The 23,162-nt window shown below is 53.2% G+C and overlaps 1 protein-coding gene across 5 annotated transcripts; it reads right to left on the reverse strand.

The window, feature by feature from the left end:
* Nucleotides 1-796: 796 nt before the first annotated feature.
* RPS19 (ribosomal protein S19) lies at nt 797-18,855 on the reverse strand. 5 transcript variants are annotated; one of them, XM_086352804.1, is made up of 7 exons: nt 18,822-18,855; nt 18,275-18,345; nt 17,891-17,991; nt 2,711-3,004; nt 2,368-2,486; nt 1,408-1,476; nt 801-1,256 (listed from the first exon to the last, which is right to left on the reverse strand). In XM_086352804.1, the coding sequence occupies exons 2-7, from the start codon at nt 18,343-18,345 to the stop codon at nt 1,143-1,145; spliced, it is 768 nt and encodes a 255-aa protein (XP_086208930.1). In that variant the 5' UTR covers nt 18,822-18,855; the 3' UTR covers nt 801-1,142. The 5 variants fall into 5 exon arrangements, with proteins under 5 accessions (XP_086208925.1, XP_086208930.1, XP_086208926.1 ...); XM_086352800.1 differs by lacking the exons at nt 801-1,256; nt 1,408-1,476; nt 2,368-2,486; nt 2,711-3,004 and adding exons at nt 11,314-11,379; nt 12,266-12,320; nt 12,841-13,024; XM_086352802.1 differs by lacking the exons at nt 801-1,256; nt 1,408-1,476; nt 2,368-2,486; nt 2,711-3,004 and adding exons at nt 11,314-11,379; nt 12,266-12,320; nt 12,841-13,024 and having other exon boundaries at nt 18,634-18,855.
* Between the last annotated feature and the right edge of the window lie 4,307 nt (nt 18,856-23,162).

Below are 23,162 nucleotides of genomic sequence, written 5' to 3' on the forward strand. Positions count from 1 at the left end.
TTCCTCTCTTTGCCTCTGTCGCTGACTCTCTTGCTCCGTTGAGGTCTTTCCCTCTTGCTCCCGGGCCTCTGCTTCTCCCTGCTGTCTTTTAAACTCTTTGTCATTTTCTGTCTCAGAGGCTTCTCTCCCCATCGCTGGGTCTGGATCTTTCAGCATCCCCATCAGTCATTTCCCCATCTGTTGCTTTTCCTAGAGTCTCAGGGGTCAGCCTCTCCATGTCCATTTTCAATGGACCCTTCTTGCCTTTTTGTCTTGTCCTGGCATCTGTTTCTGATGCCCTGTCTCCCCGGTGTCTTTCAGTTCACTCACTCTGTCTCTCCATCCTTATCTCTGTCTCAATTTCCCTCCCCTCTGTAGCTCAGACACACTGTACCTCTGTCCTTCTCTGTCATCCCCTCCAGGTCTTCCCACCATCCCCAATTTACTGCCACAGGCTCTCCAAATCCCACTTTTACAAGTCCACTTGCAGCAGAGAACAGGTGTGGCTATGGTCAGGATTTGGTACCAGTCCCAGCAGAGAGTACACTGTGTTTTGGCAACTCAGATGCACATAAATGAATACAACTGGTTACCTGGGACCCTGCTGTGTCCCCCTCTGCTGAGGCACAGAGCCTGGGGTAGGACCCTTCCCAAGACGCTTCTTGTATTTTCAGGAGATGGCCAAGACTGGCTACCTGGTCCCAGGTGTGGGGAGTGGACAGGGGCTGGGGGAGGAGGGGGCTGATGTCCTGGATTTCTCGGTTTCAGAAAAGGAAGGGGAATGGTCCCCACGAGATCCATGACTCCTGCGAAGGTCTGCCGTTGGGAAGGATTTATTATCACTAAGTGGCCATGACAGAGCAGGCAGAGGGGAGGTGACACTAAGGAGGCTGCTACGTTCAGCTCCCCTAGAGGCAGTGAGTAAGGGCTCATCACCCGCTGGGTGGGTGGGTGGGGGAAGCCAGGGAAAGGCAATAGGGGGAGGATCAGTTAGGGTGTGTGGAGGGGATGAGGACAAGGATGACCTAGAGGGAAGAAGAGTGGACAGTCCCAGGGGGAAGTTGAGTCAGGACACTCCCAGGAAAGATTGTGAAAAGAGAGCGGCTTCGGGGGGAAGTAGGGTGAAACACGGGTTGGGTGCATGGCGGGTCAGCCCAGCAGGGTCACGGCTTCTCCAGCTGAGCATCTCCAATGTGGAGGCTGCCCACGTCCTGGTAGGTACCCTGGAGGCCCCGGGAGATGTCCTCATACATGGAGCAGTCATCAAGGTTCAGGCCCTGGGGAGGAAACAGGGTGGTGGGCCTCAGTGCCCCGAGGCCCGGTTCCCTGCCCCCAACCAGCCTCAAGGAGGAGCCCTAGGAGACCCCCCCACCCTACTCCGCAGACCTGCCCCCGCTCTGCACCTGCCCCCACCTTCCTTCCACTCACCTCATAGAGATTTTCGTCTTCGTAGTCATCCTGGATATCAGCCCCGAATTTCATGTTCTGCCATCGTTTCTGTTGAGGGATGGGGAGCTTCAGTGAGTGGGGGCGGAGGGGGGGCCGTGGATAGAGATCATGTTTTCAGACCCTCCTGGAGGCCAGGAGTTAAGGGACATGCCCAGAGTCACATATCCTGTAAGTGGCAGGCCACTCTGGGTCCAAGCCAGTATCCTTTTGATTGTACCACTGCCTATTCTTCCCCACAAATAGAGCAATAGTACTAAGTGGCTATAGTTGTCTTGTGGCCTAAAGAGAATTTGTTGTTGTTTTAGTCGCTCGGTTGTGTCCGACATTTTTTGCGATCCTGTGGCCAGTAGCCTGCCAGGCTCCTCTGTCCATGGGATTCTCCAGGCAAGAATACTGGAGTGGGTTGCCATTCCCGTCTCCAGGGGATCTTCCTGACCTAAGGATGGAACCAACGTCTCCTGCATTGCAGGTGGATTCTTTTACTGCTGAGCCAGGTATTCTTACTCAGGTATTCTTGCCTAGGAAATCCCATGGACAGAGGAGCCTGGTGGGCTACAGTCCGCGGGGTGCAAAAGAACAGGACACTGCTTAGCGACTGAGCACACATGCATGCCAAAGAGACGCTGGTGGGGGTCAGACACTCCGGGATGACACCAGTTCCCATCTCCCCCAGCCTTGGCTACATCTGAAGGGTACAGCCCTCCTGGATAGAGGGGGCCAGTGAGACATCCCTGGGGCCAGAGGTGAAGAGAACCCTGAGGGGAGACTGAGCAAGGACGCCCCTCTGGTCCCAGGACAGTTTCAAATGCGTTCATTCTATTAAATTTTCAGGCCCTCGGCGCCTGGGAGGTGGGTGCTGCCATTCTGCCAAGTTCTAGGCGGGAGGGACTCTTGGGGGTCCGCTAGTCCCCGCGGGGTGGGCCTGGGGGGCAGGCTCACCCGGAAGAGCAGCAGCGTTCCAGGCACCACGGCGCAGATGAGGAGGATGATGCCCTCGGCGGTGATGATGTTGTTCTTGGTGCCCTCCCCCATGTCCAGGAAGGGCCTAGGGAGCGGGTCTGTGAGGAGGGAATACGGCTCAGAGCCCCACCTTGCCCCATGGCCACGCCCCTAGGTCACGCCCCCTCCAGCGAGGCCCAAGACCGTGGAAGCCGCTCCCGCTTTGCAGGTGAGAAGACTGGCCACTGCGTGAAAGCCGGAGACCCAGGATGCCCGAGATGCAGGCGATGCAGGCACGGGCTCCAACCCGCCTTCCCGGCGGATGGACGGGATGGGCACTCACCTCGCACGCGGAGGTACGTCCCGCAGGAGCGCTGAATCTTCTTGCCGTCACTGACTTGGCACCTATACATGCCCCTGTGAGTCTTGTTCACTGGTTTGATGATCAGCTCGCCCCCGGCACCCAGGTTCCCCTGATACATCACAGGGGGCCATGAGGAGTTGCTTTGGAGGACGTGCCACCACGTAACGTTGGTGTTGCTGCCATTGTGCGTGCACTGGAGGCGCACCTCCTCCCCCACGCTCACCGTCACCGAGGGTGGGCCCCACTCCACCCACAGGGCCTGGCACCCGGGGCCTGCAGAGAGGAGGCAGATGGGTCAGGGACAGCCAATGGGGACACTGACCCAGCTTGACCCCTGGTAGCTGCAGGACTCCTCCTGGCTGTGTGTGTATGTGTGTGGGGGGTGGGGTGTGGAGAAGTGTGAGTGACACACCCAGAGTGGAGGGCAGGGGGCTGGGGGGTGTCCCCACTTGCCCCTTCAGAGCCACCTCCTCCCTCTTCCCCCTCCTCTGTGCTTCCATGCCCTCTGAGCTCGCTGGCACTTGAATAGGCAATTCCCTAGGACTAGCAGTGCCCCAGGCCAGGAAGCTCTTTCCAAAATCAGTTTGGGCATCACCTCCTCCTGAAGGCCCTCCTGGATTATTTTCTCACCCAGCCCCTGCCCAGCCCCACACTGGCACTTTATTTACTTTGTGTAATTATCACAGAACCCATAGAAATCGGTTCTGTCATCGACCCATTCTACCAGTGGGCCAGCTGCGACCCACGGCAGCAGGAGTCCCCTGGCCCTGGGCCTCTTCCTGCCAGTTTGTGAGCCTGCCCTGCCCTGTGACCCTGGGCCCACCCCAGGGTGTCAAGCTGAGGGCCAGGGGTGAGGTCAGGGACTGGGCTGAGCTAGCTGGTTAGGGCTGGGAGGGCCTCAGCTGGGTGGAAGGAGATGGGGCGGCCCAGAAACGGTGCGGGGCGGGGGGGTAGGCCCAGTTCTGTGCCCCCTCCTCCTGGGCCAGTCCGCATGGCTGGCTCTGCCTCTTTTGGAAGGAGGAGGGCAGAGGTGAGGAAGAGAGAAGGAGGAGGAAGTGGGGCAAGAGACAGCAACCGGGGGAGTCACTCCAATCTCAGCTCCCAGTGGAAATTTGGGGTGACTGGCCGCCTCTCTCAACTCCTCGGTCAAACAGGGTGGTCACAGCCCTGCCAGCTGGCATTGTGTGGGAGGGCAAGGGGGAAGGTCACCTACTCCCCCAACATTGAGAAGGGGTTCCCTAAGTAGGGGTGAGGACTAGGATTCAAGGCAGAAAAGGAGAAAGCTTTTTCTCCCCACTGAAGCTGACCGCTACCGCTACCCACCACCGTCCCGTCCCTGCCCCCAGCTCTGGAGCTCAGTCAGTCAAGGGCAACCTTAGTTCCTTATTTTGATCTGGGGGGCGAGCGGGTGGGGAAGATGTCTCCTGCCCCTGCCTCCCTCCACCAGGCCAGGACGCGCGCCTTCAACTTCGCTGAGCCCCCTCCAGCTTCCCACCGGCCTGTTTGGGACAATCAAGCAGACAGATGCAGTTTCTACAGGGTCTTTTCTAGCCTGCCTCCTGCCAGCTCCTCTCCCTCCCCCTCTGCCTGGGGCCTCTCTCAGCAATCTCCCAGTTCCCACTACTGACTCCCCCAGCACCTGCCTGTTAACCACGTACCCAGGCCAGCAGCGGAGATCAGGAGGAGAAAGATGGTGGCAGGCGGGCTTTGCAGGGCTTGGGGACCCTCAGGCATCTTCTCCCAGTGGGTTGGTTAGTCTGGGTTGCAGCAGTCCTGGGGTACCAGATCCCACCTCGGCTGAGCCCCAAACCCCGCCCCACTTCCTGCCCAGCCCTGCGGAGATGGGCTTCGCTGGCCCCACTGCTGGGCTCTTTGGCTGGCGGGCTGGGGGAAGCCCCTGGTGGAGGAGGCTTCAGGCCGTGAGTGGAGAGGAACCGCTCCTTGCACCTGTGGCCACCACAACTCCCCTGAGAGGAGGCTGCTTGGGTGGGGGGAAGAGATTGGTTCAAGGCCTGGCTCGTCACTGGAAAGGAAACCCGCCCCGCCCGAGGGAGCTAGGGTTTGGGGGGCCTGCTGCACACAGGCAGTCAAGGGTGGTGGTGGTTCCAAGCTTGGTCGTTGCCTCTCATTGGCCTTGGGCAAAACTTGTCCCCTCTCTGAGCCTCTGTGTCCTCACTTCTTTTTTTAAAATACTTATTAATTTATTTGGTTGCATTGGGTCTCAGTCGCAGCATATGAGATCTTTGCTGTGTCATGCGGGATCCTTCGCTGGGGCACACAGATTCTCTAGTTGTGGCCCTGGGCTTATTGCCTTATGGCATGTGGGATCTTAGTTCCCTGACCAGGGTTCAAACCCACGTCCCCTGCCTTGCAGGGCGGCTTCCCTGAGCCTCTGTGTCCTCCCTTCTTGGGGCTGGAAAGGAGAATTTAGAGGTTGTACATGCACAGCGCTGAACACAAGACCCCGGCACGTGGATAGGTGCTCAGTAAAGGTTGGTTATTATTAATGTTTATGAGGAATAAGGGCTTCCCTGGTGGCTCAGTGGTAAAGAATCCACCTGCCAAGGCAGGAGACAAGGGTTCAATCCCATGCGCACATACATACAAGGAGATGCAGGAAGAACCCCTGGAGAAGGGAATGGCTACTCATTCCAGTATTCTTGCCTGGAGAATTCCATGGAGTCAGACACGACTGAGCAACTAACATACACACATGAGAAATAAATGAGGCAGGCTCACCAATTCTGTGACTAGGTGATGGCTTTCCTTTCTGAGCTTCGGCATTTAAAAATGTATATATGTATCATTTTATTTATGTGGCAGCGCAGGGTCTTAATTGTGACATACGAACTCTAGTAAATTGTGGCATGTGGGTTCTAGTTCCCTGATCAGGGATTGAACCCGGGTCCCCTGCATTAGGAGCATGGAGTCTTAGCCACTGGACCACCAGGGAAGTCCCTGAGGTTCAGCATTTTTAATCCAAGAGATGAGGATGAAAATATCTCCCTGGTGCTGTGACTTAAGATGATATTCCTGACATCCAAGGGCCACAATGGGCTCTTTCCTGGTGTTCTTTCATTTCAGCCACAGGTCAGTAGGGTAGGCCACTTACCGCCCCCACCCCCCACCAATTTAAAGGGGGGAAACTCAGGCCATCACAGAGAGGGGCACCATCTGTCACTTGCCCAGTGTTACACTCTGGTGGCGGAGCAGGGATTCCAAGTCACTCACGTGTGCCCAGGTTCCTTTGAACATCATTTTAGGTCAAGTGGGAGGAAAATGAAGCCTGAGGGGTGGGGGAGTGGAATGATATGAAGTTGTTGAGATGTTTGTGAGCTGTTAGGGGCCCATGTCACACATGTGCACACACATATAAGACACACACACATAAGGGGACACCTAGGAAGAAATTCATGGCAGGGAGATTTTTGGCAGCCAAAACTGGGAAACAGATGAGAAATTCCTTTATAGGAGAATGAACGTATACATGGAGCTATGGTAAGGAGTACGTCAAGGCTGTATATTGTCACCCTGCTTATTTAACTTATGTGAAGAGTCCAAGCATCCCCCCAAAATTAAAAAAATCCCATCGTAAGAAATGATGGGCTGGATGAAGAACACGCTGGAATCAAGATTGCCAGGAGAAATATCAATAACCTCAGATATACAGATGACACCACCCTTATGGCAGAAAGTGAGGAAGAACTAAAGAGCCTCTTGATGAAAGTAAAAGAGGAGAGTGAAAAAGTTGGCTTAAAACTCAACATTCAGAAAACTAAGATCATGACATGCGGTCCCATCACTTCATGGCAAATAGATGGGGAAACAGTGGAAACAGTGGCTGACTTTATTTTTGGGGGCTCCAAAATCACTGCAGATGGTGACTGCAGCCAGGAAATTAAAAGACGCTTACTCCCTGGAAGAAAAGTTATGACCAACCTAGACAGCATATTAAAAAGCAGAGACATTACTTTGCCAACAAAGGTGTGTCTAGTCAAGGTGGTGGTTTTTCCAGTGGTCATGTATGGATGTGAGAGTTGGACCAAAAAGAATGCTGAGTGCCGAAGAATTGACTCTTTTGAACTGTGGTGTTGGAGAAGACTCTAGAGAGTCCCTTGGACTGCAAGGAGATCCAACCAGTGCATCCTAAAGGAAATCAGTCCTGAGTGTTCATTGGAAGGATTGATGTTGAAGCTGAAACTCCAGTACTTTGGCCACCTGATGTGAAGAGCTGACTCATCTGAAAAGACCCTGATACTGGGGAAGATTGAAGGCAGGAGGAGAAGGGGACGACAGAGGATGAGATGGTTGGATAGCATCACCAACTCAGTGGACATGAGTTTAGGTAAGCTCTGGGAGTTGGTGATGGACAGGGAGGCCTGGCATGCTGCAGTCCATGGGGTTGCAGAGTCGGACACGACTGAGCGACTGAACTGAACTGACGGTGGTGGTGGTTTAGTCGCTAAGTCGTGTCTGACTCTTGCAACCCCATAGACTGTAGCCCATCAGGCTCCTCTGTCCATGGGATTGTCCAGGCAAGAATACTGGAGTGGGCTGCTGGCTGTTGTTGTTTGGTCGCTCAGTCGTACCCGACTCTTGGCGACCCCATGGACTGCAGCGTGCCAGGCTTCCCTGTCCTTCACCATCTCTTGGAGTTTGCTCAAACTCATGTCCATTGAGTCGGTGATGCCATCCAACCATCTCATCCTCTGTCATCGCTTTCCTCTCCCAGCATCAGGGTCTTTTCCAATGGGTCAGCTCTTCGCATCAGGTGGCCTAAGTATTGGTTGTCAATAAAGTAGCACACAGCAGAAGAGTCCGAGCTTCACTTGTCAACAGGGCTGCGTCTCAGGACCAACAAAAAAATGAGAAGAAATGGACTGTGGCAGGATCCAGCTGACTTGTTTTCAAAAGGCAAAGCAACGTGTGCTGTTAGGGAAACGTGTGTGCAGGAAAGGGGTGAGCCCATGCAGGGGAGTGACACCCCACTCGCAAGGGGGCTTCCCTCTGGGGGAAGGGTACACAGAAGGCTTTGTCTCTCTTCGTTTTAGGTCGTTTTACTTTTTAAGCTGGGTAGTGGGTTCATGGGTCCTTGTTACACTATTATACTGTTTTGTGTATTGAAGTCTTTCGTAATTTTAAAAAAGTTCAAATGTCACCCACACAGAAGGACGTGGGCCTCAAGAGATCACACCTCCTGGGTTTGAATCTCAGCTCTGGTCATCTGAGCCTCAGTTTCTCCTCCTGTAACTTGGGCACAACCCCTCTACCTTGTGAGGCTGTAAGAATATCACAGAGCAGGGTTCCTAGGACACACTTCCTCTTCTCTGGCCCTTGGACCCTCCCCCCTTCCCTCCAGGGACCCAGGTGTTCCGTTGGGCTCCTCTCTGTATAGGGGGTTATAAGCCCCTCTGTACTAAAGTTCCTCCTTCTGACTCCCACGTAGGAAGATACCTGGGTGGTCCAGTCACTGCAACCCTGGGAATTCACCTCTTTCAGCATCACTCCTGGCCAAGCTGGTTTTCAGGACCTTGACTGCCCCCCAGTGGCCAGAGGGGTGCATCCGACGCATTGCAGGCCCTCTCAGGCAGGCTGGTTTGGGCACTTCCACGACCCACTTACCCAGCACCCCTGGTATCTGGCACTGGGCAAGCTAACCAGATGCTTGGCATTGCATTCCCAGGACAATTCTGGGAAATTTCATTCTCAATCGACCAGAGGAAACTTAGGTCCCAAACAAGGAGTGACTGGCTCAAGGCCATGCCCAGGAGTGTAACCCTTTGGGTCTCATTTTCCTCATTTCTAAGCCCTTCAGGGGCTACAGCCCAGGTAGCTGGCTGTAGCTACCAAATGCTGGCTTTGCCACCTCCTAGCTGTAGGTCATGAGGAAAATCATGCATCCTGTGACTTCTTTTTCCCATCTCCAAACAATGTTGAAGCTGAAACTCCAATACTTTGGCCACTGGATGTGAAGAGCTGACTCATTTGAAAAGACCCTGATGCTGGGTAAGATTGAGGGCAGGAGGAGAAGGGGACGACAGAGGATGAGATGGTTGGATGGCATCACTGACTCAATGGACATGGGTTTGGGTGGACACCAGGAGTTGGTGATGGACAGGGAGGCCTGGTGTGATTTCATGGGGTCGCAGTTCGACACGACTGAGCGACTGAACTGAAACAGTGGGTGTGTTTGGGCACCTACTTCACAAAAGTATTAAGTGATATGGTTATACAGCACCTCTAGTACTTCAGACTCTGTCGTGACTGACTCTGCGACCCCCATGGATTATACAGTCCATGGGGTTCTCCAGGCCAGAATACTGCAGTGGGTAGCCTTTCCCTTCTCCAGGGGACCTTCCCAACCCAGGTCTCCTGCATTGCAGGCAGATTGTTTACCAGCTGAGCCACAAGGGAAGCCCCTGAGAAATCTGTATGCAGGTCAAGAAGCAAGTTAGAACTGAACATGGAACAGACTGGTTCCAAATCGGGAAAGGAGTATGTCAAGGCTGTATATTGTCACCCTGCTTATTTAACTTAATATTTAGAGTACATCATGTGAAATGCCTGGCTGGATGAAGCACAAGCTGGAATCAAGATTGCTGGGAAAAATATCAATAACCTTAGATACACAGATGACACCACCCTTATGGCAGAAATGGAAGAAGTACTAAAGAGCCTCTTGATGAAGAGCAGAGTGAAAAAGTTGGCTTAAAACTCAACACTCAGAAAAGTAAGATTATGGCATGCGGTCCCATCACTTCATGGCAAATAGATGAGGAAACAATGGAAACAGTGACAGACTTTCTTGGGCTCCAAAATCACTGCAGATGGTGACTACAGCCAGGAAATTAAAAAACGCTTGCTCCTTGGAAGAAAAGCTATGACCAACCTAGACAGCATGTTAAAAAGCAGAGACATGACTTTACCAACAAAGGTCTGTCTGGGCAAAGCTATGGTTTTTTCCAGCAGTCATGTATGAATTTGAGAGTTGGACCAAAAAGATGCTGAGTCCCAAAAAATTGACACCTTTGAACTGTGGTGTTGGAGGAGTCTCTTCCAAGTCCCTTGGACTGCAAGGAGATCCAGCGCATCCTAAAGTAAATCAGTCCTGAATATTCATTGGAAGGACTGATGCTGAAGCTAAAACTCCAATTACTTTGGCCACCTGATGCGAAGAACTGACTCATTGGAAAAGACAGATGCTGGCAAAGATTGAAGGCAGAAGGGAAGACAGAGGATGAGATGGCTGAATGGCATCACCTACATGATGGGTAAGTTTGAGTAAGCTCCAGGAGTTGTGATGGACAGGGAAGCCTGGAGTGCTGCAGTCCGTGGGGTCACAAGGTTTCGGACACTACTGAGTGACTGGAGTACTTGGGTAGAAACACACTGGTAGGCTGTAGTCTAGTGTTCACATCAGTAACTTCCAGCCCTGACAACTTTGAGCTGGGGGGCAGTAGTACCAAAGGTCTATGACTCTGTGGTCTGGTATTTTCACTTTGAACATCTCGGTACACCAGGTATGCAGCTTTGAGCCGACAGGGACTCTCCCAGAATCCCTCAGGCAGGAATAAGTAGCTTTACAAACAAGAGCAGGCTGAGGGTAAGCTGCTCAGGATCGTAGCAATTAGGGGCAGTAGTGGAACTCAAACCCATGTCACTCAGAGTCCAGAAGTCAGGCATGGCACTAGGTCTGATCTCAGTGGTAACTTAGGGTGGAGGAACCTCAGGGGTTGTGGCCTAGACAGGTTAGCCTCAGCATTTTGGCTTTCCCCAGCTGGGAGGTGGGCCTGGTCCTTAGGGTGGTAAGGCTTCTCCCTCTAAGATTCAAAGCTGCTCAGTGTCTGACTCTGTGACCCCATGGACTGGAGCCTACCAGGTTCCTCTGTCCATGGAATTGTCCAGGCAGTAATACTGGAGTGGGCAGCCATTCCCTTCTGCAAGGGAAGCATTCTTTACCGTCTGAGCTACCAGGGAAGGTCCCATCAGTGCCAAGAGCCAATCACCACGGAGACCCAGAGGGGGCAGGGCACGGAGCGGGCCCCAGACCACAGCCTCTGTGCAGGTGTTACATCCCTCCCCTGGGGAAGGAAGTTAGCACCCTGGTCCCAACTGGGTCCATGCTGCAGCTTCCCCTGGTTGAAGGGGGTATAGCAGGGCCCAGGCTAGGGATCCCAAGTAGATCAGGGAAAGGAAGTGCACAGAGGCAGAGGTCAAAACCTTGGGCGGAAGGCACACAAGGACTGCCCGGAGTGAGGGCGGCTGCCCCTGCCCACTTCCTTCCAGGGAAGCAGCACTTGAGCCCCAGGGCCCCTCCTGCTTTGCTCCAGCAGGGCCACTGCTTGAACTTTCAGTTTCTTTTTTTGGAGACTTGCTCTGCGGACACGCAAAGGCCCTGGGTCGCGCACCAGCACCTTGCCCACTTGGGGTAGAACCCGTTTGAATCTGGAAGCCAGGCCTCAGGCTTCTGGGGCTGCTGAGTACTACAGCGATCCAGGAAGCCCCTGGCGCCTCTTTCACAAGGGAAGGGAAGCACTCCGTCCTCCTGCCCCACCCCCCAAAACAGGAGACCCAGACCGGGGTTACGAACGAGGCAATTTATTAACCCAGCATCATTTGTTCTAATGCTTCTTGTTGGCAGCTGCCACCTGTGGGAAAGATAGACAAATAGTTACGATCAGCTGTGGCCCTGTGCTGGGGCACTTCACCGAAGCTCCCCACTAACCAGGGGGCACCAGGCCTCCTGATTTGTGGTTTCCTATGTATTGATCTCATCAGAGGCTCACAGCCTCGGGCACTTCCCCCTTTTACAGAAGCAGAAATCGGGACTCACGAGAGCACTGTAGTATGATTCTGACCTCTGCCCATTAACCCAATCCACACTGCTGCTGGTGCCAGGCCCTGCACTGTCCCTACCGCCTGCCAGACCACCTCCCGCTCCCAGATGGCTGAATATGCCACTCTTGTCTGCCACTGAGAAACTAAGGGACTCCACAGTCCAAGGCTCCCAGGGGGCCTAAGTCAACAACACACAAAGAAGAAAACCAACAACAGCTTCATGCCAGGCCCCGGGGCTCCTGCTGCTGCAGCTTAGGAATCCTCGCCACTACCTTGTGAGGTGGCTGAGAGCACTACCCCAGACAGGGAGACTGGCCCAGGGTGCCTAGTCAGTCGGCCTCCACACGGAGGCCAGGTTCTGGGCACCCTGCCTGATGCCCCTTATCAGGAGTAAGGAAGAAACCCTGCAGTCAGAATTAGAAGGCTGACCTGGGGAGACAGACTGGCCTGCGAGGGAACGTGCCCTGTGAGGAAACGTGCCCTGCAGAAGAGACCCAGCTGGCTGCACCCAGGCCCGGGGCTCCCTTCACCCAGGGCCCTGCATTCCAACCTGTCTCCCAGCCCCCATGAAGGGAAGTCTGTTAGAAACGTTCTTTCTCCTGCACCCCTGCTTCCCTGGCTGTACCCTCCAGAGGAGGAAACTGTCAAAATCCAGGCTCCAGAGGCCCCTGGGTGGTGACTGAAGTCCCCACTCACCTGTCCAGCGATTCTGTCCAGATCTCTCTGTCCCTGAGGCGTCAGTTTGCGGCCCCTGTGGGAGAGAAGGGTCACACAGGCCCAGGTGAGCGCGGACTCGCACCAGCATCCCTGGCCCAGGCCAGGCCTCTCCTGGACACAAGTCAGGCTTCCCAAGGAGGCGCCTGGCCGCAGGACCTCATGACGCCAGCCAAGTCCCACTCAGGTCCCCAGTCGGCTGCATTCTAACAAGCTGGAGGCTGCAATGGGAACCCCCCCTCATCCTGAGCTGATGGGGTGTCGTTTCTGCAAGCAATAGATCAAAAGCCCCGAAAAATCAATTGGGAAAAGTTAACGAGCAGGCTAATGAAAGCAGACAGTCGCTAAATTACCTTCCTGGAGCCTGGAGTAGTCAGCCAGAGAGGTCGGAGCGAGGCCCCTCGGCTGCTCACTCTTCTGAACCCCCTGCCTGCCCGAGGGCCAGGACACACCTGACACCTCACTGACGGGCAGAGGAGGATGGTCCTCCATTAAGGCACCAGTGGGGATCTGGCCCCAAGCACCCTCACGTGCCCAGCTTCCCCTCGCTGGCTTACCCGTCTTGGTCCTTTTCCACCATTTTCAGCCCCTCCAGGGCTTGGAGGACCCGCCGGGCCACGCTCTTGGAGCCTCTGCTGAAGTGGCTGGGCATGACGCCGTTCCTCTGGCGCCCCCCATAGATCTTGGTCATGGAGCCAACCCCAGCGCCACCCCGGAGGTACAGGTGCCGTGCCGTGGAAGCTGGGTGGGAGGGAAGGGAGGCTTGAGAACCTTTCTCAGGCACAGGCCGTGCTCAGAGTCACACACTGAATTCCACAGGGAGCAGAGTCTCACCATCTTACAGTCGGGGAAACGGAGAACAGGAGAACGCACACAAGGCTCCACTGCCCCTAGTTCAGGAGCCTGGGGGGACCGGCAGTGGAGGGACTGTCGCAGCCATGTGACCAGGCATTTCCTGCTGCCCTCGGGACTTTCTTAGCTGTGACTACCCTGGCCAAGTGGTGAGGCGCACCTGAGGTTTCACAGACAGAGCCCAGCAAACGTCTAAGCCATGGCCATCCACAACCAGCTGTCTGGGAACTCTGCAGGGCTGGAGAGTTGTAGAAAGGACCTACCGATTGCCCCGTCCCAGGCCTGCCCTGAAGAGCTCGGGTTCACCATGGCAGCGGTGCTGACATCCTAACGGCATGGACAATCCCAACCTGGAAGGTACGTCAACCTGCTCTGTGGACTGGGGTTTCTACCCCTAGACTGGCTCGGGCAAGTCCCCTGGCCAGTCTCCTTGGAAATCTCTCCTGTTCAACTGGAACGCCAGGCCCTGTGCCACCTGCTTTTACGCTCTCTCCTGTGAGTACTAAGATGGCCTCTGGAGCCAGCCTGATAGTGTGGCTGCTCTGGAGGGACAGACAGCCCTGCAGATGCTTCTGGTTTTCTACCTCAGGGAGCCACTGAGGTTTGAAGAGCTGGGGCCCAGATGCTGGCCACCACATGGCCCCACTTGGATGAAAGCTCAAGGGTAGAGACTCCAGATCCCCGCACGTTAAGATTCTCCCAGGTCCTGAAAATGAGTCAGAAGTTATTTTCTCAATAATGACTTGCTGCCAAGAGTCACAGGGCACTGGACCATGTCCACGACCCTCCTGTGTCAAGAGCTGGGGTGGGCTCCTCCTCCCCTCCAGCTGCCCCTCCCAGGGCAGTTCCTGCACACAGCCCATTGTCGGCCCGCCTCCAGATGCGGACACAGGCTACAGGGGCCTATCACGGGCCACTTCACCAGGACCACTGAGCAGCCTCTCCCTGGTATCACTGCCTCTGGCCCTGCTCCCTTTACATCACTCTCCTTGGTTCTCTCTGTCCCCATGATTTGCACTGTGACCACCTGCCTACAGATGCCAGTGAAGTCGTTCAGTCGTGTCCGACTCTTTGCGATCCCATCGACTGTAGCCTACCAGGCTCCTCCATCCATGGAATTTTCCAGGTAAGAATACTGGAGTGGGTTGACATTTTCTTCTCCAGGGGATCTTCCCAATCCAGGGATTGAACATAGGTCTCCCGCATTGTGGGCAGATGCTTTACTGTCTGAGCTACCAGGGAAGTCATGCCATCCTCTATACCAGGGTTCTGACCCTCTTCCAGGCATCAAGCAGCCTACCCACTGCCAGGATCAAAAGACTCACCTCTTATAAGATGCCCCCTTCCCTCAACCTTTCTGCCAGGGGAGTAACCTCATGGAAAAATGGCCTTCAAGACCAGTGCAGATGCCCAGTGGCCACCTCCCCCGCCACCGACACCTGTCTGGCCATGCCCTGGTTCCATGTGGAGACCCGCTCTCCACTTGGGCTATGGAAGGCATGAGGGTTAACCCACAGAAGGGTTAAGATGAACACCCCCAATTTCACCAACACCCAGAAGAGGCTGCACACTAGACGTGAATTTTGCCGAAGCAGGACAGCACTCAGCCCAATCTCACCACGGAAAGGGGTGAGTGCCTCATAGCTGGAGTTTGAATCCCAACATGGCTCCACATCAGCTGTGACACAGCCCACCCATGTCTAGTGGTCAGTGGCACGGTACTCATGGGGACAACGTACTCCAGTCCCAGCAGCGAAAAGGAGAGAACAAACTCCCAACAAAGCCCAACTTAACACCACTACAACTAGCAGGTGTGGGGGACATCCCTGGTGGTCCAGCGGTTAGGATCCTGCTTTCTCACTGCCAAGGGCCTGGGTTCAACCCCTGGTCGAGGAGCTAACTCCCATAAGCCAAGTGGCATGGCAATGGCCTCCTGCCCCGACCACCTGGTGTGGCAGGTACCAGGTCCCCCCCACATCACAGCAGTTTGTGCAGGTTATTTTTCTGACCCGTTACAAGGGAGAGCAGGAGTATTAACTTCACAAATTGGAATTAACAGTCAAAATATTGAGTTCTACAGAAACACTGACCCCTTTTACCTCCTCTCCTCAGCCCTTCAGACCTAGGCCGAGGCCCCAGCCCCTCCTCCTGAAGGAGAGCTGTAAGGGCACAAATCCAGGCCACCCCAATGGTGTTTATGATGGCCTCAGTGAACGAGGTGCTGCCACAAATGGCTTTTCCTTCAGCCCCTCCAAAGGCATCCTTCTGCTCCCTTTAGGAGACCCAGATGAGGAGTCACTCCTGCCTCAAACTGTAGGAGGAACCACGCAGCACCCCCAAACCCCAGCTAGGTGTCTTGTTGGGCCCCAAAGTGGATGAGGGGGCAGGTCATACTCCACTTGGCAAACGGCAGACCAAACAAGTCTTCACAGCCTAGCAAACCAACAGCCCGTGTTAATTTCACGTTCATGGCTCCATCCTGACCCACTGAATCCTAAGGCGGGAAAAGGAAACCGCTCAGACTGGGACTGGCCTCCACCTTACAATTCAGTGGGAATTCTCTGGCAGTCCAGGGGTTAGGACTCTGTGCTCACTGCCCAGAGCCTGGGTTCAATCCACAGGCAGGGACCGAAGATTTTGCACGCTGAATGGCACTGGGGGGTGGGGGGGTGGGGAAGAAATGGGGTGGCGGGGAGAAGGGATTCAGGTGCCCCATCCAGCAGCGGCTCACTCACTGCCAGACACACACTGTATCCTTACCTCCCTCTCAAGCAGGCCCATCTGAGCACTCGTGTCTACCCAGGTTACGATGTAGTACCCCATTCAAAGCCCTTAATGTCTCCCCTGACCCTGCTCCTCCCCTCAGAGGTCCCTGCTCTCCTGAAACGGTTCATCTCCACACCTCATCCCTCACACACTGGCCCCAACACCACTGCCTGGAGGCGATTCATCCCTACAGATAACCGCAGCTCTTCCAGACCACCCTTACGAAGGCCCTGTCACCTACCCTGCCCCTGTAATCTACACCTGAGATCAGCCTGCCACACCCTCCCAGGGTCTTCATCTGTCAGTACCTCAGTCTCCTCCTGGGCAAACAAGTTATCTTGCATGACTCTCCTCTAAGGAGTATGAACTGAACAAACTCAGTGGGAGCACTCCAGATTTCAATAGAGGTTGGCAAACTTTTCCTGTTAAGGGCCAGACAGTAGTCTGTCATAGCTCCAACCCTGGCCTCTGCTGTGACTGTAAACGAGTAACCATGTCTGTGCCCTGACAAACCTCGGTCTAGAACTGCTATCTGTGCCACTAGGCCAGCTGGGAAAGTCCAGTCAAAAGGGGGCTCTGGAAATCCAGAGGGAGACCAGCAGGGCAGGCAGAGGGCACACACCCAGTGTGAGATGTTAGGGAAGGTACACAATGGACAGAAAGGGCCACAGCAACTGCAGAGATGACCAGCAGGCTCAACGAGGTGTGTATTACCCACGGCCTTTCCCCACCCCCCAACCTCCCGCTACCTAGAAACTCAAAGTACAGAATGTTGCCAAGGGAAGACAGCTGCCCACCACCAACTCCAAGTGATGACAAGGCCGAGTGGGTTGTGGTCTCAGGAGCAGACACACCTCATGTCTTGACCACTCTGACATCAACAGTGAATCAGCTACCACCAGTCCCTATACGTGAGATTTCTGTTAGGTACAGATTATATAACACGTGCATATTCACCCACGAAATGAGAAAAACTACTCTCTCTCCAAATTTTGGGCATCACAAAAAAGCAGGCAGGACCACACAAACCTTGCTTGCCAAGATGGATGGATGGGGTGGCAGTGGCGGTCTTGTCCACGCTGTCCCACTCCCCATCTTTCTTTCTAAAAACACTGAAGTGAGTAGGTGGATAAGCTACCTACCCCACTCACCTCACAGTCATCAGGGCTCAGACTACAAACACTTCATGTTCTGAGGTACTGGGCAACTTGACCAAGGCCAGCTCTTCTCAAAGTCATGCTGGAGTTTTGTCAACTTCTAAACTCTGCTTCCCACATGGAGACAAGCTGTGGTCAGGACAGAACCCACTTCACAGAGGAGGAAGGCTTGGGAGTGGAGAGGCTGGGAGGCCATAGTGAAGGCCTGTGCAGAGGCTGCTGCCTTGGAACAATCCAGGGCTGAATCCCATCCCCCACTCCCAAGATAAGCTTCATGGGGGACACAGGAGAAACTTCAATCATTAAAAAGATAGACAAGACAGTACTAACACTGTGCAGTCAGGGGCTATACTTAAGTCAGTCCTTACTGAAGGATTAATAAAAGGCTAAGAGAAGGAGGTGGTACAGGGTGACCATAACGTTTTCTGAGCACTTGAGACTTGTCAAGATTTAGAATAACTGGGTCACATTTCCAACCCCTTTGTTATGAACATCTTGTTAAAGAGGAGACAGGCTAGTGTGATGACCTGAATGAAAACAGGAAACAAACACTGAAAGCACAACGACTCTCTAGAAAACGAACTACTTCTAGGCAAAAGATGAACACTTTATTCATTGTCCCTGGGATTCCCTTGAGGCTCCGAGGAAAGCAAGGGTCCTCACGTAAAATTGCTTACAAATGAACAAATATCACAACACAAAATTACCCTACATCACACAAAGCACGCAATGACAGTCAAATATTTCTCTCGGAATTTCTGGGGGAAAAGTAAGACCTCACAAAGGGGACACCCCGCCCTCCACGCCCCATCCAAAGGCCCCAGTTCCTCACCAGCTCGTGTGTAGAACCAGTTCTCATCGTAGGGAGCAAGTTCTTTATGCTTGGCCAGCTTGACGGTGTCCACCCATTCAGGGACTTTCAGCTTCCCGGACCTGGGACCAGGACAGCCAGAAAGGCACAATTCAGGAGCCTCCACAAACTCCATCCCAATTCCCTTCCGTCAGCACAACTATACATCACTAGGAGCCCAATGTGCCCCACAACAGGAAAAATACTGAAACTCAAACACAACCCAGGCCTCATGTACAAAGAGTGGACTCCACACTAACCTCCAACAAGCTCCCCCAGCCAGAAAAAGAAAGCCCGAGGGCCCAGAGGCGTCGGGCAAGACCAGAGCCCCCACCCACTCGACCCCCACCCAGTCCCCACACTCACTTTTTGAGGAAGGCTGCCAGAGCTCTGACGAACTCCTGCTGGTTGACATCTTTTACAGTAACTCCAGGCATCTGCGGGCAAGATCGAGCATGAGAACACAGGATGGATGGAGAAGACTGCCAACGGTCGGGGCCCAGCCCCACGGCGACGGAACCGCCGCACTCCCCTTACTTTCCGAAGGCCCTACTTGCAATTCCCCGCTTTAGAGGCCCCGGCGCCTGAGGGTCTTACAGAGCTTACCGATGACCACGGTCTCTTTGGGGCGCATTAACACTGCCTGACCCCGTTTGTGAAGACGCTGTATGTAGCAAACCCCTGATTCTGCCCTCCACGCCACCCGCGCTTTCCCGGGTGTCCACCTGGCCCAGCCGCGGTTTCCGGAGCGCGCGGGTCAGACATGTCCAGACCTGCCGCTCGCACGTGGCCGCGGCTCTAGGGGGCGGGACGGCCCCACGCGGGTGCCCCGGAGCTCCCAGGCACGTGCCTCGGGCTCGGAAACCGAGCCCCGACTCCGCGCGCCCGGGTCGTTCCGGAGCACTTTTCTTACCGTGCGGCCTCCGCGCTGCCAGCCAGGGGAAAGGAAGCAACGGGGTTTCCCGGGCGCACAAGTCGGGCGTCAGTTATCGCGAGAGTTCCTAGAGCTCGCGAGAACGGGTTTACAAAAAAGCTGGCTCCACCTCTCTCAGGGCAAAGGCGGCTTCACCTCCGCGGACATGGGCGGGTTTGGTGGGAGGGTGGAAGCTTTTTTCCTCCTCGCTCTTCTTTCTCCTGCAGCGAGATAGAGTGAGGAGCTCTAATCTCGAGCAGGAGGGAATCTAGTTTCGTTTGCATCAATCGTGGAATGGAACGAATAGCGGCGGAGGCTGTATCTCCTGGCGGAAGTTACGGGGAAACTGGCTGGGCAGGAAATAGACCGGCGCCTCCAGCGGGACGACCCCTTTTTCCGAGTGGAAGTGGCTTTTCTGGCCGAAGGTGGGGCTAGTAAGGGCGGAACTGTGACCAGGAGCCCAGAGGAAGGACACGGAAGAAAGGCAGCCAGCCCGCCCTTTCTCGACCAGCAGTACTCGCGAGAGCAGGAGACGGAAGCCCCACCCTTCTAAGGGCGGAAATTGCTTCACCGTGGCCCTGGAGAGCGGAGTGTGAATGAGGCCCTGGAGGCGGGGAGCAGAAAAGGGCAGGAACAGGGAAGCAGAGGCGGGACCTTCGAAGTTCAGCTCTGCTTCCTAAAGCCCGAGTCTCTTCGGACATGTGTGTGTGCTTAGTCACTCAGTCCTGTCAGACTCTTTGTGACCCCATGCACTGTATCCCACCAGGCTCTTCTGCCCATGGGGATTCTCCAGCCAAGAATAGGGGAGTAGGTTGCCATGCCCTCCTCCAGGGGATCTTCCCAACCCAGGGATCAAACCCAGGCCTCCTGCAATGCAGGCAGATTCTTTACCTGGGAAGCCCCTCTTCAGACAAAGTGCACACAATACTAATTCTATCGGCAAATGTTTTTTGTGTGCCTACTCTGTGCAAGAAACAGGTAAACATGTACAGTGTTACATGCATTATCTAGGTTAATCCGGCTAAAGTCCAAGAACACAGAGGACACACCTGCGGTTTGATGAAGTTGCTGACTTGCTGCGAGGAGAAAATATTGAAATATGAATCCTAAATGTAAACTACAATGTGTCAGCGTAGACAGCAATTCTAACAAATGTACTACTCTGATGTGTGATGCTGATAGGAGGGGAGGCTTTGGGGAGCGAGGGGAATATGGGAGCTCTTACTTTCTGCTCAATTTTGCTATGAACCTCAAAACTGCTTGAAAGAAAAAAACTCTTAAAAAATGGTTTGAGGGTGGGAAGTTGTTCATGTTGTGATGAAGCCATGTTACAGTACATGGACTTTTTAGGGGAAAAAAAAAATTCCTAAGGAATCAAAACAGCGTGTTTAGTCATTTATGCTGAGTGGCCAGAGAGGAGTTGCATGCAGGCTCTGTTAGAGGGGAGAACGTGGCTGGACAGGCCCAGGTGATCAGGCTTGTAAACTAGGGGCCAAGGGCCCCTGAGGAATGTAAGGAAGTCTATCTAAGGGGCTTATTAGAGATATTAAGTCAGATGAAAAGGATGAGGGTCTATGTAGGGCATGGGTTATAGAATTGTCTATGTGAATATACGCTGGCGGCTGCAGAGCCAGCTACACAATGTGACAGGGATGCAGGATGAGGTCTCGTGGATCAGGCAGTGAGGGTTTGAGTAGAGAACTGGATGGGGGTAGGTGGTATGATGGTGCTACATTGGTCAAGGAGCATAGTCTGGAGGGGACCAGGTTCACACAGGACTGAGTGAAAGAGAGTGTGGATTCCCAAAGGGCAGAATGTAAAAGGAGCTCCTGAAGTGGGTGTCTCTTTGGAGAGGAGCAGGATGATGCTTCAAATCTGGAAACTCATTGATTTCTGCAGAACACGAATGAGGATGATACATGAAGGAAGCTTAGAAGAGGGATGATTTACTCAGTACCCTGTTGGACCTGGGCAACACCTTTCCTCACCTGGTAATGGGTGCTAGGAAAGGGAGTGACATACGAGACAGTGCTTACAGTCTATTAGCTTTAATCTCCAAAGGCTTGTCAGAGGCCAAGAGCCCATTGGCTCCTCACAACTGCAAGTGAAGGATGCTTCAGCCATGTAGGAGCATGAACAATCTGTAAACCGGCCTTTTTCCCCACACCTGAGTTCTGCAGAGCCTCCACCTCTCTCCCTGGGGAAGTGGTTGGGGAAGCAATGGGGGCGCCCTGACAATTTGACAGACAAACTAGATCTAGCCAGGATTGTAAAAGGTCCTGCTAAGTCTGACAAGAAGGGGAGATGGGCTGCAGAGAAATGGGTCCATGAGGAGTGGCCTGCCCCCAGCTCCTTTCTCCAGTCTTCATCACTTTCTTTTTCCCCCTCCCTTTTCTCATGTCATCCTTTAACCTCAAATTATACTTTCTCTTTTACTGTTCCCAGCTGTGTGAGCTTGGTGTACTGGGGACCTTTGGTCAGCCCTGAATAGCAGGGTCTTAGCATGTTGCAATGCTTCCCTCCCCCATGATTGTAGAGCTTGGCTCTCTGTCACTGAGAGAGCATGGCACAAGGCTTAGGCAGGTCTGTTAAGGGGCAATCATACATCTAAGTTAAAACAAGGTCAGGGAAGGAAGGTGTAAACCGACTTAGGTTATCCTTTGGTTATCCTGCACTGAGTCCTAGTCCTGAGAAGTGTTAGAGATTTGTTGCTCTGTAATCTGTTAGAATTAGAAGCAACTCGTCTTCTCAAGACCCCAAACTGGAAAACAGCAAGTTGTAATTGGATGCCATCACCATCAATTATCTTGAATAAAAAGAGGTGTGTAGGTAACATTAGGAAATAGAATCAGTGCCCAGGCAGAATCATCCTCCCAGGCATGAACTTTCTGTTTGGCCCTTTTAAGAGTGGGAATGGGGATGGGGGTCTCCAAATCTTCGTATCTTTGGAATAGCTCAACAGGTCACCACGTACTTGGAACAGTTCAAGAAGAAAAACTTGACAGCAGAGGACTAAGAAACAAATGTGAGTAAGATATTACTACTTACTGCTATCTTGAATGCAAAAGCAAAGACTTTTTGAAAAACCCTTGGGATGTCTGTCTGTCTCCTGAATTTTTCACTCTCTGTATTATAAAAATTATCTATTAATTGATTTATCCACCTGCAATGCAGGAGACCCAGGTTTGATTCCTGGGTTGGGAAGTTCCCATGGAGGAGGGCATGGCAACTCACTCTAGTATTCCTGCCTGGAGAATCCCCATGGACAGAGGAGCCTAGCGGCTTACATGGGGGTCACAAAGAGTTGGACACGACTGAGCAACTAAGCACAATTGATTTGGGCCTGGCAAGGAAAAGGAACCTTTCTTCAGTATTTGCCTACAAATTTTTCCTAAAATACTTGGACAAGTCATTTTCTCTCTTTAAGCTTGTTCCTTTGTTTGTAAAATCAGAGTAATCATGCATAGCTTACAGCGTTGCTGTGAGGATATGTGGGAATTGCATACAGTGAGTACTCAATAAATGATAATTGTCACCATGCTTTTATAGGTCCTTCAAATCTTAGATACATGAACCTCCCAAGTTTAGGAAAAACCTTTTATAAAGACTAATTTGATTATTCCTGTTCTGATTGGTCTCAGTCTCCCCATTATAAAAATATTATGTTAGATTAGCATTGGGGCTTCCCTGGTGGCTCAGCAGTAAAGAATCTGCCTGCAATGCAGGAGACGTGGGTTTGATCCTGTGGTTGGGAAGATCCCCTGGAGAAAGAAATGGCAACCCACTCCAGTATTCTTGTCGGGGAAAATCCCATGGACAGAGGAGCCTGGCAAGCTAGAGTCCATGGGGTCACAAAGAGTCAGACACGATATAGCAGCTAAACAACAGATGAGCATTTAAATTGGCATTCCATTGACCAAAGCTGGCCTGAAGGTATGCTTTGTTTGACCTACATAGGATTTAAGCACAGCACAGGATTCAAAGAAAAACTGAGCCAGCATTTGAAAATTAAGAAATGTAAAACAGAAATCTAGTTTTCCAGCTTCTCTTAAAAAATCAGAAGATATGGCAGTACTGAGCCCACATTCCTGCCTGGCAACAATTCACTAGGGCTAAAAGGAAGCTGCCCCCTTAGGTGGGGCATGCATTCTCAGTTTGCCAGGGCTCCTCTGGCCTTCTTTACTCATTTATATGATCTGTTTGGCCCTGTAGGTATTTCAACCTGTGCCCCTCTGAACAGCTGGAAACTGTCTATGCTTGGCACAGAGCAGTCACTTAATTATTCAATCAGTGAATCAACTACTGTGTTTCCCTACCACTCTTTCTTACCTGGCCATACAA

Source organism: Bos grunniens, chromosome 18 (genome assembly GCF_055505025.1).
Source record: "Bos grunniens cultivar Pamir isolate PY7600 chromosome 18, Bosgru_T2T1.0, whole genome shotgun sequence".
Lineage (NCBI taxonomy): Eukaryota > Metazoa > Chordata > Mammalia > Artiodactyla > Bovidae > Bos > Bos grunniens.